The sequence below is a fragment of the Sorex araneus genome, chromosome 2, assembly GCF_027595985.1.
Source record: "Sorex araneus isolate mSorAra2 chromosome 2, mSorAra2.pri, whole genome shotgun sequence".
Classification (NCBI taxonomy): domain Eukaryota; kingdom Metazoa; phylum Chordata; class Mammalia; order Eulipotyphla; family Soricidae; genus Sorex; species Sorex araneus.
Genome location: NC_073303.1, coordinates 231,477,160 through 231,494,990, shown reverse-complemented (window position 1 = coordinate 231,494,990; position 17,831 = coordinate 231,477,160). Strand labels below are relative to the sequence as shown.

At 54.6% G+C, this 17,831-nt stretch overlaps 1 protein-coding gene across 2 annotated transcripts; it reads left to right on the top strand.

Annotated features, from left to right (window-relative positions):
• Positions 1 to 1,274: 1,274 nt before the first annotated feature.
• Positions 1,275 to 17,712, top strand: AKAP8L (A-kinase anchoring protein 8 like). 2 transcript variants are annotated; one of them, XM_055125150.1, is made up of 15 exons: positions 1,275 to 1,417; positions 4,048 to 4,122; positions 10,028 to 10,060; positions 10,197 to 10,254; positions 10,357 to 10,437; positions 11,382 to 11,835; positions 11,930 to 12,026; positions 12,103 to 12,173; positions 12,417 to 12,477; positions 13,300 to 13,408; positions 14,826 to 14,967; positions 15,054 to 15,159; positions 15,274 to 15,404; positions 17,186 to 17,281; positions 17,369 to 17,712. In XM_055125150.1, exons 1-15 carry the CDS (start codon positions 1,405 to 1,407, stop codon positions 17,660 to 17,662), a joined length of 1,821 nt encoding a protein of 606 aa, XP_054981125.1. In that variant the 5' UTR covers positions 1,275 to 1,404; the 3' UTR covers positions 17,663 to 17,712. The 2 variants fall into 2 exon arrangements, with proteins under 2 accessions (XP_054981125.1, XP_004616735.1); XM_004616678.2 differs by having other exon boundaries at positions 10,197 to 10,437.
• The last annotated feature ends 119 nt before the right edge of the window (positions 17,713 to 17,831 follow it).

Sequence of the window (17,831 nt, the reverse complement as noted above, 5' to 3'; positions counted from 1 at the left end):
ATGGGGCATCGCTAACATGAGCCTCCAACCCTGCTACACTGGGAAGGGGGAGACAAACAAGCCAACATCCCGAGAGGGCCACAGCAAGTGCATCGTCTCTGCCATGAGGTGGGCATAACGCATCTTGCCTGACAAGAGGAGACTCAGCGCACCTACCCATCCTGACCAGGCAGGGCTGGGGCGCATGTCTGAGCCTAAGGATTTATTTAAAAATAATGTCAGCTTCCCCAAAATGTGGGTGGAAAAGAGCTGACCAGGAAGCCCATGCCCCCAGCTTATATTTGCTTGCTGGCAATCTCCATCTCTGAAGGATCTTTTTTATTTTTGGCTTTGAGACTTTTTGGGTCACACCTGGTGATGCTCAGGGATTACTTCTGGCTCTGCACTCAGGAACTACTCCTGGGGTTGCTTGGGGACCATGAGATGCTGGGAATGGAACCCAGGTTGGTAGTGGGTAGGTTTGTCCTACCCCCTGTACTAGCGCTTCAGCCCCACAGAGAACACTAAATGGGCAGGAGAGATGGCTTCAATCCATCTCTCCGAAACATACTTTAACCCAAAACATTGAAAAATGTGTGTAAGTCGTGATTGCACAATTCCATGAGCTGCAGTGAATACAGTGAACGTCACCTCTTGGAAATTAAAAGGTGCCTGCTTTCCCCTCTTTCCCCAGCCACCCCCCTCCACACCTCCTCTTGGCGGGGGTGATGGACAGATCCCTCCTAAACACGGAACACAGGACCTGCTGTGCGCCTGGGTTCCAGCCATGTTTTATCTTCTCAGAGGGGTGATGAGCGCTGCTGGTGAGGGGGGCGGGTACGCTTTGCCCACGTGCACTGTGCAGCCACGAGGTCTAGCCCTTCACCCAGACCTGCAGTTCAAACCACTTTTGAACGTGCGCCAAGCTCCTGGTTGGGCCTTCAATTCACAATTTCGTTCCCGAACAGCTTTCTCTTCCCCCAGTTTGGAACTGGTAGTTCCGAGAAGTCGAGATACTCAGCCCAAAGTGGCACAATTTGGCTCCCTCTGCCGGGTCCCCAGGGCACTGGAGTTCAAGGCACCCGGCTGCGCTCGCGCCTCCTTGTCTCTGTTACGCACACACGCGCCCTTCGAGCCGGACAGATAATCCCCTCTTAGCCAATCGCCGCGGACTAGGAATAACGGTAGGCGGGGCATAAAGAGGAGCTCTTCTGGGATTGTCAGTCTTCTCGGCCACTGAACTCTGAGCAGATGCCGGGCTAGACGGCACCACTGGCCAATAGGCGTGAAGCCGGCTTTCGGCACGAGCCAATAGGTGCGGGAGGCGGGGCTTTTCCGTGTGCAGAAGAAGCCCGGGCCAGCGTCGCGGCTTTCCGGGCTCAGGACGCGCGCCCGGAGGCTGCGGGTTCCGTGTCCGCCGCCGCCATGAGCTACACAGGTGGGCCCAGCGGGGCCCGGGGAGGGCTCCAGGCGGGTGGCGGCTGCAGGGTCGCACCGGCCAGCGCTCCTGAGGGCGCGGACATAGTCGTGTCGATGGCCCAAAATGGCGCCGCGGCCGTCGCCTAGGTCGGCGCCTTGGGGGCCTCAGGGCGGCCTTCTGCACCCGCGGCGCGAGCTCACCGCGACGTCGCGGCTTCGGGATCGCGGCTGCCGAGCCCTGCGGGCGGGCCGGGGACGGCGGGAAGGGCCCGGGTGCCGCGGGCTGGAGAGGAGCCTGGCAGGCCCCGGGTCGGGGGTCGCGCGGGAGCTGCGTCTGGCCCCGCGGGGGCCGGCGCCGGCCACGTCCCGGCCTAAAGGCACTTCCACCCGTTGTTGGCAGCAGGGCAGTTGGCAGCAGTGGGAGCTGAGGGCCTCCCGGTGCCGGGGAGCCCCCTCGGGAATGGCTCCTGGCGGTGGCCGGGGACCTCACCCCAGCCCCTACGGTGGTCCGAGCGGGCCAAGGTGGGCTGCTGTGGGCGTCGGTTCCGGGGCTGCCTCTCACCGGCCGCTCTGGCCCCTGAGGTGATGGAGAACTGAAGCCTTGGCAGCATCGTTCCCCTTGTCCTGTCTTTATCGGTACTGGATTTGAGACCACCCTGGTTGTGCTGGGGACTTAATTCCCGGCTCTGCTCTGAGGCATTCTAACTGGTGGGCAACTACCCCCTGTAGTACCAGGTGCAAGGCAGGAGCCTGACCTTCTGTCTCTGTGGCTCAAACTGGACCATTGCTTTTGTTTGGGGGCCACGCTGGTGGAGCCCGGAACTTGCTTCTGACTCTGCTCAGGGATGACTTCTCCCAGGATCAGGGGACCAAACGGGGTGCTGGGGATGAACCCGAGTCGTGCCAGGAAAGTGCTCTACCTGGTCTCTTCTCTCTCTGGCCCACGCGTGCTTCAGAGAAGCCCTTTTCTGGAAATGGAGGAAAGAATAAAGTCAAGGAACCTTGTGTGGTGTTGAGCAAATTAAATGTGAGAGGGGCTGTGAGGAAGGAGGGACCGTGTGGCAGCACCTTCCGAAACTCTTGGGCTGGCTGAGCCTTCTAGGATCAAAGACTTGAAGGTCTGGACTTCCCCCAGAGCTGCTCAGATGATGAATGTAACCACAAGACTGATTTCTCTCCAGGTGGGAGTGAGACAATTTGAGCACCACTGGCCTGTGAAACAATGCTGTGGGATAGAAATAGAGCAGAGTTGCCTCTGAGCTCCGATGGATTTGTGGGCAGACTCAGGCCCCCTCCCCTGGGTAGTGTCAGGGCTTCGCTCTATGGTTCTCTGCTGGACCCCTGTGCCTGTGCCGCCAGCAAGCGTGCCACTGCTCCTGCCCGATTGCTGAGCAAACGGGTTTCCAGAGACTGGTGGATGGGCAGTGAGGAAGGCTGTAGTTAGTTGCGTTTTTTTTTTTCACACTCTGAGAGGCTTCCCATATGTGAATGATCTGAAGAATGTATCAAGAATATTTTCATTGTTTGCTGTAGATTATGAATCATCAGCCTGAATCATTAATACTTACAAGTTAGGTTCCTGGGAAGGTTCTTGGTTCTTGGAGGGAATCTGTTCTGATGGAAACAGTAAAAAGTAAGGTCTTGATTTCTCCTTCCCTGCTACCAGTCTGTATTCTCTATACCCCACCCCCCTTTTTTTGTCTTGGGTTTTGGACTACACACGGCAATGCTCGAGGGGTTACTCCTGGTTCTGCACTTACGAATCATTCCCGGTAGGGCACAGGGGACCATATGGATGCCAAGGATCAAACCCAGGTCAACTGCATGCAAGGCAAACATCCTACCCATTATACGATTGCTCTGACCCCATCTCCCCCTCTTTTATCTCCATAAAAGTATAGGTCTGCCATCCTTAGTTGAAGCCCTGGGTCTGGGTGTGTTTGGGAGTTCTAGCATCAGAGAAAGACGTCCCACAGAACCCCCACTGAACTCTACTGCAACACTCTTTTCCTAAGGTAGAGAGGAATGTCCTTGAACATCAGTTTTGATCCTAAGTGAGCTTTGGTTTCATGTTTGAGTAGAATACTCAGTTTCCAGAGTTTTCTGAACTTTGAGTTTGTAGGGTAAAGAATCTTGGCCCTGACCCCTTTATTGGCTGTGGCAAGTAATGCAGATCTCTTAGCAGCCTCCAAGGCAAAGGCCTTTTGGTTCTGGACACTCTTTGCCACGTTTATTGCAGAAGTCTGCAAAGACTCAAAACTTTGATTGTCAGCTCTGGGGAAGTGCTCGGTGATGGTTTTATTGTACAGAGGCCATTGCAGACTGGCGTGAAATTTCATCTCTAAAGCCTCTGGGCTTGGCGCTGATAATGCTTCTTAGGTAGTCTCTCAAAGAGTAAATTGTTTAATAAAAATATTAATTACTATTGGGGGTGTTTGGGCCCTATCCAGTGTTGCTCAGGGGCTACTCTAAGCTCTGCCTTTTCATGGGCAGAGCCTTCATGTTTGGAAGTGTAAATAGAATTCGGAAGCTAGAAGTTTTTTAGCTACCTGGTAAAGAGGGCCTGTCAGCCCTTTTCCACTGAAGGTTAATTATAGGGCATCTTTGTGGAATTGGCACGGTGAAAGTAACCACACTTCTTGTGTTTAGGCTTTGTCCAGGGATCTGAAACCACTTTGCAGTCAACATACTCAGACACCAGCGCACAGCCCACCTGTGATTATGGTAAGTGTGGACTCCTGGGAACCAGATGCTGAGTCCTCATTCTAATTGCCTTTGACTTGGTGGTCACCCATCTGACTTGTGCAGGAGTGTGATGGTGCTCGGGGCTTATTCCTGGCTCTGTACTCAGGGATCACTCCTTGTAGGGCTTGGGGGACCATATGTGGTGCCACGGATCGAACCTGGGTTGGCTGCATGCAAGGTAAGCAGCCTGTCCTGTTGTACTAGGAAGTGTCTTGTGACAATCTGACTTCAGAAAAGAACTCTGGGGGTCTGGGAGGGGCAAGTGTAAGAATTTGCTGGAGCAGAAACCCTGCCTTTACCTTAGCCCATAGAACCCCCTGTATTGGAGAGGGTGCCTGCTTGGGGCACTAAGGAATGTGGTCAGACCTCAAACTAGCAGACTTGGCACATGATGGGCTGAGGGAACATGCCCTTTCATTCCCTTTCACTTCTCAAGTGTGGACAGATATGCTAACCTCTAATTCCAAAGTAGCCATCTAGCAGGATCCAGAGATGTTTTGGGGTTGTGCTTGGGCAGCCTGGAACTCTAGTAACGTTAGTGTTGATAAGGTCTTCCGTAGTGTTTGCAGAGAGGACCATCTGTAGAATGAAGGACAGTGCCTCGGTTGCTGGGTGCATCAGCATTACACTACCAAGTCTACATATTGTCCCTCAGGAGCCAGTGAACGGAAGAATGTAAAGGAGCTCACTGAGTCTGCAGCTAGTTCCTGGAGAAAGAGGGAGACTTCATGTATGTGTTGCTGTTGAAGTAGTTGCCAGGGGCCAGGGTCTTCACCAGCTGCTGCCTAAAGGCCACCCGAGCTGGGGGTGCTCTGGGTTCCAGAACCTACCCCACACAAACATTTTGCCACTTATTGTTACTGACTGCCTGGCTCCCCTAATGTGCTATTGAAATGGTACAAGGAGATAATAGATATGATCATGAGTGTGTAGAAATACAGTTGCATAGCTCCTTACTCTACCTTCCTGCTTTGCCCCCTTTAATCAGACATTATCTGAATTACTTGACATTACATCTTTGGATTATTTTCCCCTGTGTTTACATAGTCTGGGTATAGCATTTTATCAGATATACTTCATAAAATATATATTTTTTTATTTTTTTGCTTTTTGAGTCACTCCTGGTGATGCTCATGGGGCCCTGTGGGATGCTGGGGATCAAACCTGGGTCAGCCATGTGCAAGGCAAATGCCTACCCACTGTACCATCACTCTGACTCCAACCTCATAAACATTTCGCTTAGGTTGTGACTAGTCTGTTGATTCTCCTTTTTGCTTGGGGTTGGGGGGTCTCTAGTAGGAATGTGTGAACTACTCCTGAGTCAGTGTTTGGAAGACTGTGGTTTGTCTGGGGATGGAACCGGGTTTCCTGCATGGAAAGCCTATGCTTATAGACCTCTCCCTTGTCCTGTAATACTCGTGTCAGTGAAGAACAGAGGTTCATCATCGTGATATAGTCCATCTTACTATGTGTTGTTTTTTTGGTGGAGGGTGGGGGGCACATTTGGGGTTGCTCAGGGCTGACTCTGGATTTGTGCTCAGAATTACTCCTGGTGGTGCTTGGAGGACCTAATGAATGGGATGCCGGGGATGAACCCATGTCAGCTACATGCAAGGCCAAGTGCCCTCCCTGTTGTACTATCTCTCTGGCTCCCTGATTTTATCTTTCATTGAACATGACTTTCATGTTGTACCTAAAAAGTCATACCTTACCCGAGGTCACAGAGATTTTCTTTCCTTTTTTTCTTTTTTTGGCTTTTTGGGTCATACCTGGCGATGCTCAGGGCTGACCCCTGGCTCTGCACTTAGGAATCACCCCTGGCAGTGCTCAGGGGACGATATGGTATGCTGGGAATTGAACCCGGGTCGGCCTCGTGCAAGGCAAACGCTCTACCCGTTGTGCTATCGCTCCAGCCCCGGTCACAGATATTTTCTTCAAAAATTTTTTATAGATGCTTCATAGTTCTACAGTTTTGATTCTCTGATTCAGTTTTGAGTTAATATTCCTATAAATCAAGATTCTTTTTACCATGGTTGATAATCAGTTGTTTCTGATTTTATTCTCCTGGTTGGTATCTAAAATCTGTTAATCTGCACTATTGAGTGTTAGGTACTAAGTCATGTAGTCAGTGAGTTAGCCAGTTTGTTCTTTCCCCAAAATTGACGTGGATATTCTAATTCCTTTGCTTTTGCGAGTACATGTGTTTGCTACTTTATATAGGATGTTCTGCTGAGGTTTTGTGTGAATTGTCTTAAAAGTGAGTGGGAGGTGACTCAAAGGGCTGAGCGCAAGCTCTCATGCAGGACCCTGGGACTGATTAGCAGTGTTCTCTGCTGCTCCTTGAGCCCAGAATGTCACTCTATGTATTTAGATCAGTTTTCCTCCCCAACTACCTGAGTCTGGGGGACTGGAATAACGGGGTCAGCTTTGGGTACAATGGGAAGCTCTTTCCTGTTTGTTCCTTTAAGGAAGGTAGATTTTGAGGTGGAACACAGCGATTTTTTTCCCCCCTGAAAAAGGGCTTATGGGCTACTTAAGTTTGGGAAACTTTATTAGACACTTGATCGATCGATCTTGCTCTCTGTACGCATGCTCTCTCTCTTGCGCGCGTGTGCTCTCTCTCTATATGTGTATATATATATACATACACACATATATTTATATGTATGTTTTTTATTTCTTTAATTTACTATGTTGCTGTTCTGAATACATAGATTTATCATATGTTTTGTAAGACCTGTTATGCTTTTTGTTTTGTTTTGTTTTGTTTTGACCACCCACATTGGTGCTCATAGTTATACTTGGCTTGGTGTTTAGGGATCAATCCTGGGTCTTCCTTCTGTATGCAAAGCTTGTACTCCAGCCTGTTGAGCTATCTCTTTGACCTTTCAGCATGGTTAATGTTATGGTAAAATTATTTTATTGTTTTAGCTTTTGGGGCTGGAGCTTGTTTGCCTTGCATGTGGCCAACCCGGGTTCTATTCCTCCGCCCCTCTCGGAGAGCCCGGCAAGCTACCGAGAGTATCCCGCCCGCACGACAGAACCTGGCAAGCTACCCATGTCGTATTCGATATGCCAAAAATAGTAACAACAAGTCTCACAATGGAGATATTACTGGTGCCCGCTCGAGCAAATGGATGAGCAACGGCATGACAGTGACAGCGTGAGTTTTAATTTTGGGGGCCAAACCTGTCGGTGCTCAAGGCTTACACATGGCTCTATGCTTGGGGCTGACTCCTGACTGCACTCAGGAATCACCCTGGGAGGGGGACCATATGGGGGTATCAGAAATTGAACCCACATTGGCCACATGCAAGGCAAGTGCCCTTCCTGCTGTGCCCCAAAAGCTAAAAAAGCTCTGGCTCCTAAAATTATTTTTTAAGAACCAATTTCTGGGGGCTGCTGAGATTGTGGAGACGGTGGACAGTTTGCCATGCATGCAGTAGACCTGGGTTTGATTCCCAACATCTCACATGGGCCCCCCCTTGAGTACTGTCAGGAGTAATTCCTGAGTGCAGAGCTCTAGGAGTAATCCCTGAGCATCACCATCAGGTAGGTGACCCCCCAAAACAATTTCAAACAATTTTTTTTTTTTTTGCTTTTTGGGTCACACCTGGTGATGCACAGGGGTTACTCCTGGCTCATGCACTCAGGAATTATTCCTGGCGGTGCTCGGGGGACCATATGGGATGCTGGAAATTGAACCCAGATCAGCCATATTCAAGGCAGACACCCTACCTGCTGTGCTATTGCTCCTGCCCCAACAAAAACAATTTCTGGGGCTGGGGATATGACTTGATGATAGACCTCTAACTTTGTATGTGTCATGCCCTGTGTTTGATCCCAACACTACAAAGCAAAACAAAGAAGTCTGGGACTGGAACGATAGTACAGCAGGTAGGACGTTTGCCTTGCATGCGGCCGACCCGGGTTCGATTCCCAGCATCCCATATGGTCCCCCTGAGCACCGCCAAGGGTGATTCCTGAGTGCAGAGCCAGGAATAATCCTGGTACATCGCCAGGTGTGACCCAAAAAGAAAAAAGAAAAGGCTTCTGTTTGTTCACTGAAAATATATAGAAGGGTTTGAGAGATAATCCCCCAGCACCACCAAGAGTGATCCCTGAGCACCACCAGGTATGTCTCCCTTCCCCCCCAAAAAAATAGAAAAAAAGGGGTGCTGAAGCAGTAGCAAGTGTAGGGCCACAAGTAAGTGGGGAGTAATCCCTGAGCGCAGAGCCAGGTGTAAGTTCTGAGCACTGTAAGGGGTGGCCCCCACACAAACAAAATTAGAAGAAATATATAGGAGTTTAAGTTTGACTATAGTGTAGTGTTGATTATTATGAAAAATCTCCGTTTCATCTCTTTGTTTTGATATTGGTTTGGGACCGCTTTTGGAGTTGCTCGGAGGCTACTCCTGGAGTAGTGCTTTGGGAATCGTGTGGTATCAGGGACTGTAAGCAGGGCTCCTGAATGCAAAGCATGTGCTTCATCCTGTTGAGCATCTCTGGCCCCTAATGGGTTTCTTGGGGGTCAGGGGAAGTGGGGAACCCACACCAGGCAATGCTCAGGACTTCTGGCTCTGCTCAGAGATTACTCTAGGCAGTGCTCAGGGAACCATATGTGGTGCCAGGATTGAACATGTCAGCCTCATGCCAGGCAATCACTCTAACCCCTCCTATCTCTCCCTGGCATATCTGTTACATCCCTTGCGGCTGGAGAGTTAGCTCAACAGCCTGAGCTCATGCTTTGCATGCTCGAGGCTGGTTCAGTTCTGGTACTGTATGGTCCCTTGAGTGAGCACTGCTGGGTTTGACCTAAAACGCTAAAGGCAGTCAGGGGCTGGAGCAATAGCACAGTGGTAGGGCGTTTGCCTTGCACTCGGCTGACCCAGGTTCGATACCCAGCATCCCATATGGTCCCCCAAGCACCGCCAGGAGTAATTCCTGAGATGCAGAGCCAAGAGTAACCCCTGAGCATCGCCGGGTGTGACCCAAAAAGGAAAAAAAAAAAAAAGCTAAAGGCAGTCAGTCAACCAGTAAGGTCCTTGAAAAATCTTTTGTTGGACTGGAGCAGTAGTTCAGCGGTTAGGGCACTTGGCTTGCATATGGCTGATCCAGGTTGTATCTCTGGCACCACATATGCTTGAGCCCTATCAGGTGGACCCACCTACCTACCTACGTACTCCCCCTCCCCCCCAAAAAATATTCCTTTGCCAGTCATGATGTCAGTTTACTGTAGGGGTGAAAGCAACTGGATGGCCTTCTGGAGAGGGCAGGTCTCCATTAGCTGCAGTGTAGACAGGCTCGCCCTGGGAGGGGGCTGTGCTAGGGATCCCAGCAGGGAGTCTGGATTATGTCACCATGACAGTGCACCGCAGGCTCAGGCTTGATGAAGCTCTGTCAGAGTGGCCGAATGTCCTTGTGCATACTCAGATTGAAGGGCTTGCTGGCAGCAGATATTGGCAGGGGGTTCTCCTCTCTGGATGGCTTTGGTTTTCGATTTGAGTTCAGAGTCCAAGTGGGCTCTGCTAGACTCTGACTAGCACAGTCTGTGTGAGCGCTGAGGACTGTTCCCTTTTTCATCAGGACCTAGCTGGTAGTGTGGGGTCTTAATTCTTTTTCTTCATGGGAGGGGCCAGGAACTCTCATTTCTTACTGATTGACAGTATTGGAATCAGGGCTCCTTCAGTAACAGGAAGTTGGCTATCAGGGCAGGAGGTGGCATGGGCGGTTAATGGTGTGTGTCGAAGCTCATGACTTACCAGTTAGGGGAGCCTCGGCCTCCTGTCATCAATCAGATACTGGGAATTGTTGCCTGCATGTGGATTAAATGCTGCCGTATTGCTGTGACCGTAGATGTCATTTCCCTCTTACTGTTTTCTAGGATATGGAACTTGGAACTCTGGCACAAACAGAGGCAAGTACCCTTTTTATGACACTCCCTCTTTCCTGCCACCACTTATCTCAACCAGGGTGGAGGAAAGGGGGCCTAGGGTTGTCTTTGTCTCTGTCCTCTCTCTGCCCCCACCATTTGTCTCTTTCCCTTGTTGCAGGCTATGAGAACTATGGCTATGGCTATGGTTATGGCCAGGAGAACACCGCCAACTATGGGTACGGTATGGCCACTTCAAACACTTGGGACATGCCTGGCTCTGACACGAATGCGAACCCTAATGCTGGGGGTAGTGCCAGTGCCGATTCCGTTTTGTCCAGAATGAACCAGCGCTTAGATACTGCACCACGCATGGAGACAGATATGCTGCAAGGAGGCATGCATGGCTCAGGTGGAGAGAGGTGAGTGGAAGATGGCCTGGGGCCCTTCCCTGCTCGTGCACTGCATTACCTTCCTCCTTCATCAGTGCAGGGCTTCAGGGACTATTGGGGACCTTTGCCCTTCGTAGCCCCACTTCTAAGAATCTGGTGGCCCCTTCCCTCGTGTTCTGGAAGGACCTGCAGTCTGGATGGAGGCTCTGTGTTGGTTCTTCTGGGTGGTTCTTCTCAGTCCATCATGTGCACTGGCTCCTGCTCCATCGGAGTCTCTGGAGATTTCATCCAGTGTGTTTTTCGGCATGCTTTCCAGGCAAGACAAGGCAGATTGGGTTTGGTGTGTGCAGGGTGGGTGAGCCTTCAGGGCTGATAGTGAGTTTGGCTGCCCCACATAAGGAAGGACCAGATGTGGACATTGCCTGGCTACTCTGGTGTCTGAACACATTAGGTCTGTTGGACCTGGATGTGCCCTCTGGGGAACTTGTGTTGTGCTCCCTGTGCACAAGGGGACAGGGACACACAAGGAATAGGTGCCATCATGTGTTTAAGATACCAACTTGCAAGTGCTGGGAATGCCCTTGGGTTTGGAAGTTACAGTGCTTAGAGTTGAGGATGCTGAAAGCAGGCCTTTAGGGTTTGGTGGCTTAGAGACTCTGCCCAGTTGGGGCACCTGCGTGTGTTAGCCTGACTGCTGCAGGCCTTAACCCTTCTCCCTATAGCACGTGTTCCTGGGAGCGCCCTGAACACTGCTCCAGCCTAATATCTGTACTGAGAGTCCCCACGCTGCTGTGCGCCCTCATGCCCACATGCCAGCAGGGACCCTTGCTTGCTTTTGGTGCTCTTTTCCAGAGAAGCCTTTCAGTGGTGCCTCCAGTGGTTGAGAGTGGGCGTAGGAATCAGGGAGTCTGGGGAGGCAAGAGAGGGCTGGACCCGGAGTCAGCTCCCTTGATGCTCGGAACCTTTCTCTGCAGATACGATTCCTACGAGGCCTGTGAGTCGAGGGCTATCCTGAACGAACGTGACCTGTACCGGTCGGGTTATGACTATGGCGAGCTTGACCCTGAGATGGAGATGGCCTATGAGGGCCAGTATGACGCCTACCGAGACCAGTTCCGCATGCGTAGCGGCGACACCTTTGGCCCCCGGGCTCAGGGCTGGGCCAGGGATGCCCGGAGTGGCCGGCCTATGGCCTCGGGCTATGGGCGCATGTGGGACGACCCCATGGGGGCCCGGAGCCAGTGCATGCCTGGTGCAACCCGGCTGCCCTCCCTCTTCTCCCAGAACATCATCCCTGAGTACGGCATGTTCCAGGGCATGCGTGGTGGGGGTGCCTTCCCTGGTGGCTCCCGCTTTGGCTTCGGGTTTGGCAACGGCATGAAGCAGATGAGGCGGACCTGGAAGACCTGGACCACAGCCGATTTCCGGGTTCGTGGGGCGGGGAACCCTTCCTGCTGGGCCCCCTGGGTGGGTGAGGGACCTAGGGCCATACACCCTGACTTCCTCCCCTTTCCCTGGTCAGACCAAGAAGAAGAAGAGGAAGCAGGGTGGCAGTCCCGACGAGCCGGACAGCAAAGCCTCCCGGACTGACTGCTCAGAGAACAGCGATTCAGACAATGGTGAGAGGCCCCGGCCTGTGGCCCTGTTTCTGGACCCGGAGGCTGCTGGGCTGACTTTGCCCCTCGCCCCTTTCAGATGAGGGCACCGAGGGGGAAGCCACAGAAGGTCTGGAAGGCGCTGAGGCTGTAGAGAAGAGCTCCAGAGCAGTAAGTGGCTCGTGCCGGGGCTCTTGTGTGCAGGGGGGCGTGGGTGGAGTATTGGCTGAGCCTGCGTGGAGAGCGCGGGCTCTGGGGGTGGGCATAGGCTGCCTCGTTGGAGGCCTGTGCCCTTGAAGGGAGGAGTTGTGTGTGTAGGTGCAGTCATGAGGATGGCACGTTCTGGCCGGCTTTGTCGGAGCCATTGGACAAGTATTTGTGCCATGACCTTTGGTTCTCTTTATTGTGTGTCAGGAAGAAGACGAGGAGGGGAAAGAGGAGGGAAAGGAAGAAGGCAAAGACGAGGCCGAGAAGGGTGAGTGTTGGAGTACTGGTGCCGGCCGCTCTTCAGGTGGCCCTTCACACTGGGAGGGGCTCAGCTGGGCAGGGCTGTGGCAGCAGCACATCAGTCGGGTCTCTCTGAGGGGCTGGGTCTGCGCTGGCGGGAGCTCCTCGTTCTCCAGCCTGTGCCCTTGCTGCCCCTTTCTTCCCAGGGGCAGAGCGGGGGGTGGTGTGGCCTCTGCTAACACACTGGCTTTGCCTTCAAGTGGGGGCAGGGAGCAAAAGTGGGGGGAACCCGCAGCGCTTCCCCTGCCCTCAGTCCCTCAGTAACACACAGTTCCAAGTCCTCAGTGGCTGGTGTCCGAGCGGGGACCCTTGGTGCAGTTTTTACGGCTCTGGTTTGCGTGTCCTCTCCCTTAGCGCCTCTCCAGCCCCTGTTGGGAGTCCGTGTCCCCCCACCCGAGTGATGAGCGCCAGCAGGTACCTAACAGTAAATCCAGCCTCAACCCACTGTTGCCGCGGTGCCCGGTGGGGGGTGGGCAAGGCCACGTGAGCTTGGGGTCTGCTCTCAGGCCTCGGCCACGGCCTCCCTATATCCTGCCACTCAGACCCGCTCAGCTCATGCCAGTATCCCACAGAGATAGCGTCTTTTTCCCTTACGTGGGAACCTGGAGCATGGTGGGGTCTGCGCGTGTCCCTCCCACCCCTGCTGCCCTTCAGGGCCTAGGCCAGAGACTTGCTCCAACAGCTGCTCCTGGGGAGGACCCTCTTGAGTAGACGGCGGGTGACCCACCAGAGGCTCATCTCGGCCTGCTCTGTTGGAGCCCCACTGAGGCAGTGCCCTTGGTTCCCACAGGGGCCCTGAGCACTCAGGATGAGAGTGGCCAGAGCAAGCGCAAGCTGCAGGCAGGCAAGAAGAGCCAGGACAAGCAGAAAAAGCGGCAGCGAGACCGGATGGTGGAAAGGTAACCTGCTTCCCTACACCCCATGCCTCTGCCTCATTTGGGGCTACGTCAGGAGAGCAGGCTGTAGCTCTGCTGCCTCGCCGTCCTCTGACCTCCCTCGGGAGCTCCCACCTGCTCGGCCGTGCATGGACCCTGCTTCCCGCCAGGCCCAGCTCCCAAGGCCTGGCTCATCCCCTGTCCCACTGCGGCCGCCTCGTGACCGCTCACATCTGACCTGAGATCTGACACTGCTCGGCACCGTTGTCCCGAAGCCACGGCGCTAAGTCACTTCGTGCACGAGCTCTGAGGTGCACTGGGGGCCTCATGCCCCCGAGGGAGGGGGCCAGCTCATCAGAGACTCAAGGTCCAAGGTGCCTGTGCCACCCCAGCTAGCTGCCAGGAGGCCGCCGCCACGCCCAGGAGAGATGCAGCACCTGTGGGCCATGGCAGCCACGGGCCTGCCCTTTGCCCTGCCCGCCGGCCCCGTCAGGCCGGGCCTGTCTGCGGCTGAGCCCTTCACGCCCCTGGTCGGGTCTGTCTGCCCTCAGGGCTCCCGCACTGGCGCTTGCCTCCTCCTCCGCCTCAGACTCTTGCTCTTGCTGGACCTTCCTCAGCCTCGCCGGCGCCCGGCCCCTGGGCTCTCCAGACAAAGCTGACCCCGTGGCCCAGATAAGGACGTCCGGCAGAGGTAGGGACCCGCCCTGAGGCCTCGGTGGCGGCTGGCCTCCTCCTCCGCCCCTTGCCACGGCGGCCTGCTCCAGCCCAGGCCCCAGACCCCGGGCTTCTGCTGTGGACACCAGGCCCAGACAGAGCACCTCGCTCAGGTGACTCCAGGCTGCCCTCTGGCAGGCCGGGCGCCCTCCTTCCAGCTCAGACTGGTCTCTTCTCGCAAGAGGAAGATGAGGCAGCAGGTGCCCAGGCCTGTCCGCCTCCCGTCCCTCCTGACACCATCCCCAAGCGTTCTGAGCAGAGGATGGTCTGGGCCATTCACCCCCCCAGGCCCCAGAAGGAAGATGCAGCACCTTTTCGGGCCCTGCCTCGGGACTGCGTACTCCACTCTGCACCTCGAGGCCACCTGGCTCACGCCAGGGCATCCTTCCTTGCGGTTCCCCACTGGGCCAAGTGCACTGGTTTCTGCCCAGCCTGGGCAGAGCGGCCCTCCAGCAACTTCCAGCGACTCCTAGCCTGTTGCAGCTGCTGCTGCCCCAGGCTTCTGCCTCCTGCCTCAGGGAAGGAAGAGCTCCTCCCCTCCCCCACGCTGCAGTGACTGCAGCCTGCAGACTGGCCCTTTCTGCTCCCCACCCCACTGGTCCCAGCCCGTCCCCCTGCTGGGGCCGCACCTGAGACCTGCTGAGGGCTCGAAGCTGGGTTGGGTGTGGCAGCAGCACCATTCCTTGCAATCCTCGTGTCCTCAGCCCTTCTTTTCCCTCCCGGACAGGATCCAGTTTGTGTGTTCTCTCTGCAAATACCGGACCTTTTACGAGGAGGAAATGGCCAGCCATCTGGACAGCAAGTTCCACAAGGAGCACTTTAAGTACGTAGGCACCAAGCTCCCCAAACAGACAGCCGACTTCCTGCAGGTGAGCCAAGTTTGTTTGTAGGTTTCTGGGTCCCTTGAGGCCGGCAGCCCCCTTCCCCCCCTTGTGGACCACTGTGTTTCTGTTAGGAGTATGTCACCAATAAGACCAAGAAGACGGAGGAACTGCGGAAGACTGTGGAAGACCTCGATGGTCTCATTCAGCAGATCTACAGAGACCAGGATCTGACCCAGGGTGAGGAGATAGCCTGCCGCCTCTCAGAGTGGGGACTGACACGTAGCTTACTCCTGGGAAGTGGCAGGACTGGTAGTGTTCCCTGGGACTTCAGGTATCACACTTTTCCTTCAGAAATCGCCATGGAGCATTTTGTGAAGAAGGTGGAGGCAGCTCACTGCGCAGCTTGTGACCTCTTCATTCCCATGCAGTTTGGGATCATCCAAAAGCACCTCAAGACCATGGATCACAACCGGAATCGCAGGGTGAGTGACCTTTACCATATGGAGTGGCTCTGCTCTGTACTGTGGGTCGGCCCTGAGAGCCTCTGGCATACACTGTCCCACCCCTCAAATATTGCCTGGGGTACAGGGTCAGCAGACAGACCTTCCCGCTCAGAGTAACTGGCATGGTACAGGGGCGGGTGGGAAATGGCAGCTTGGCATTTCCAGTTTGGACTTTGAGGAGCCGTGGGCTGGCTCTGGGTGTTCTTTCTGTGTATAGAGCTTGTGGACAGATGAGAATCAGACACCAGATGGACAGTGGAACAGGCAAGGGTTGCTAGACTTGGGGACTGCCCTTCAGAGGTTCACGTGGTGGGGCTGAGGGCTTACTCCTATAGGCAACAGAATTTTTAAGTGGGCAGGAACTAACAGGATCAGAGTTGGTGTTGAGCCTTTGGGTACCTGGAGTGGAGTGAGATGGGGGTACTCTGAGGGGCTGCGACCGTAAGAGGTAGTGCTCAGGAATCACTCATGGTGATGCTGGGGTTCAAATTTGGTTCAGCCACAATGCAAGGCAAGTGCCTTAATCCCTACTATGTCTCGACCTCCTTCTGACTTATTTGGGTCACACCAGGAGGTGCTCAGGACTTCCTCTAGGCTTTACGCTCTGGGATCAAGCCTGGTGGTGCTCAGGGGATCATGCAGTGCCAGAGATTGAACCCAAGTTGGCTACATAGATGGCAAGCTCCTTACCTGCTATACTATCTCTCTAGCTCTAAGTCATTTCTTCAGACCTGATCTTAGACACATGAATTTTTCAACGTTTGTTTTGGGGCCACACCCAACAGTGTTCAGGGCTTACTGTACCTGGCTCTATGCTCAGGGATTACTTCTGGCTGAACTGGGGGACCATACTTGGTACTGGGGATTGAGCCTGGGTTGGCTGTTTAGGCAGATGTCCTACCTACAGTACTATGAAAGCATTACTGAAAGTAATGCTTTTTCTTACAAATTTCTGTAAAGAAAAATTGGACCTGTGTTCAATTCCAGAAATCTTAGCTATGAAGAGTAGAGGATAACGTTTAAAAAGTGTGTACTTTCAGCTCAGGTAGCTAGTGTGGGGTCAGGATCCTGTCACAGGGGGATGGGGCAGTTACAGGGTCCAAATGACCCCTGATGCCAGGGAAGGCAGGATGAAAGAGGGCACTGGTCTAGGAGCTCCTGAAAAGTAGATGCTGGCATAGCAAAACTGGTGATGTGGCAGTGTATTTGAGCTGTGAGATGCTCTTACTGGTTGCAGGGAGGAGGTGGGGGTGGGTTGGCAAGTACTTAATTTTTCCCCAGTGGAGAAAAAATAAAAGATCAAACTAGGACAGGACATGAAAAGAGAAGGGGTGGCTTTGTGAGCCCTGGTGGTAGGTGCATTTTCCAGATGGAAATGCACTAGCTGGTATTATTCACTGCCTCCCATGTACCCAGGGTAGGGGAGTCCTACTTTCAGGCCCAGGCATATTTTCACCGATTTCTTTAGGCACTTTCCTCACTGCCCTGGTCTGGCCGCAGGCATGCTTTTGCGGGGGGGGGGGGGGGGGGGGGGGGGAGGGGGGCACTGCTGGCCGGTGGGGCCCATGGCTGTTTTGCTTTTAGCTCCTGGCACATGGGCAGTCAAGCAGCACCTTGGGCTCCTGGTGGGGTTTTCCCGGGCATACTTGAGTTCTCTGCAGTGCCACTATAAGGCTCTTTCTGGCTAGTCAGTGACCAGTGGGGAGTGGGTATGAAGCGCGGCCGGGCCCCAGCAGCCTCTCCCCCTGCCCTGCCCGCAGCTGATGATGGAGCAGTCCAAGAAGTCCTCGCTCATGGTGGCCCGCAGTATCCTGAACAACAAGCTCATCAGCAAGAAGCTGGAGCGCTACCTGAAGGTGAGGCGGCGCCCACAGCTCCCCCTGCCTCCCTCCTCCCAGCCCCGCTCCCTCTGAGCCTGCGTCCCCCACACACACCCCTCGCAGGGCGAGAACCCCTTCACTGACAGCCCTGAGGAGGACAAGGAGCAGGAGGAGGCTGAGGGCGGCGCTCTGGACGAGGGGGCCCTGGGCGAGGCTGCCGAAGGCGCGTCGGCGCTGCCCCCCGTGCCCCCTGAACCGGCTCCCGGGGCTGCCCCGCCGCCACCACCACCGCCCGAGGACGAGGAGGAGGCCGTGCCCCTGCTGGGCGGCGCGCTGCAGCGCCAGATCCGCGGCATCCCGGGCCTTGACGTGGACGCTGACGACGACGACGAAGAGGGCGGCGGGGATGCACCCTGACCCGGGCGGCGGGAGGCCGAGCCCGAGCCAATAAAGCTGCTTCCACCCGATGCGCTGCACTGTGGTGGGAACGTCAGAACGCCGGAAACGCGGGGAACGCGGGCGCCAGGGCGGGTGGGCGGTGCCTGCGCACGAGGGAGGGTGCTCGAAGTCTGACGGCGCCTGCGCG

Bases quoted from the DNA above. Each gene is read 5' to 3' on its own strand.
- AKAP8L (XM_004616678.2), top strand. The intron at 10,438-11,381 runs GTGAGTGGAAGA...CTTTCTCTGCAG, and splicing joins CATGGCTCAGGTGGAGAGAG to ATACGATTCCTACGAGGCCT. The intron at 15,160-15,273 runs GTGAGGAGATAG...CTTTTCCTTCAG, and splicing joins AGACCAGGATCTGACCCAGG to AAATCGCCATGGAGCATTTT.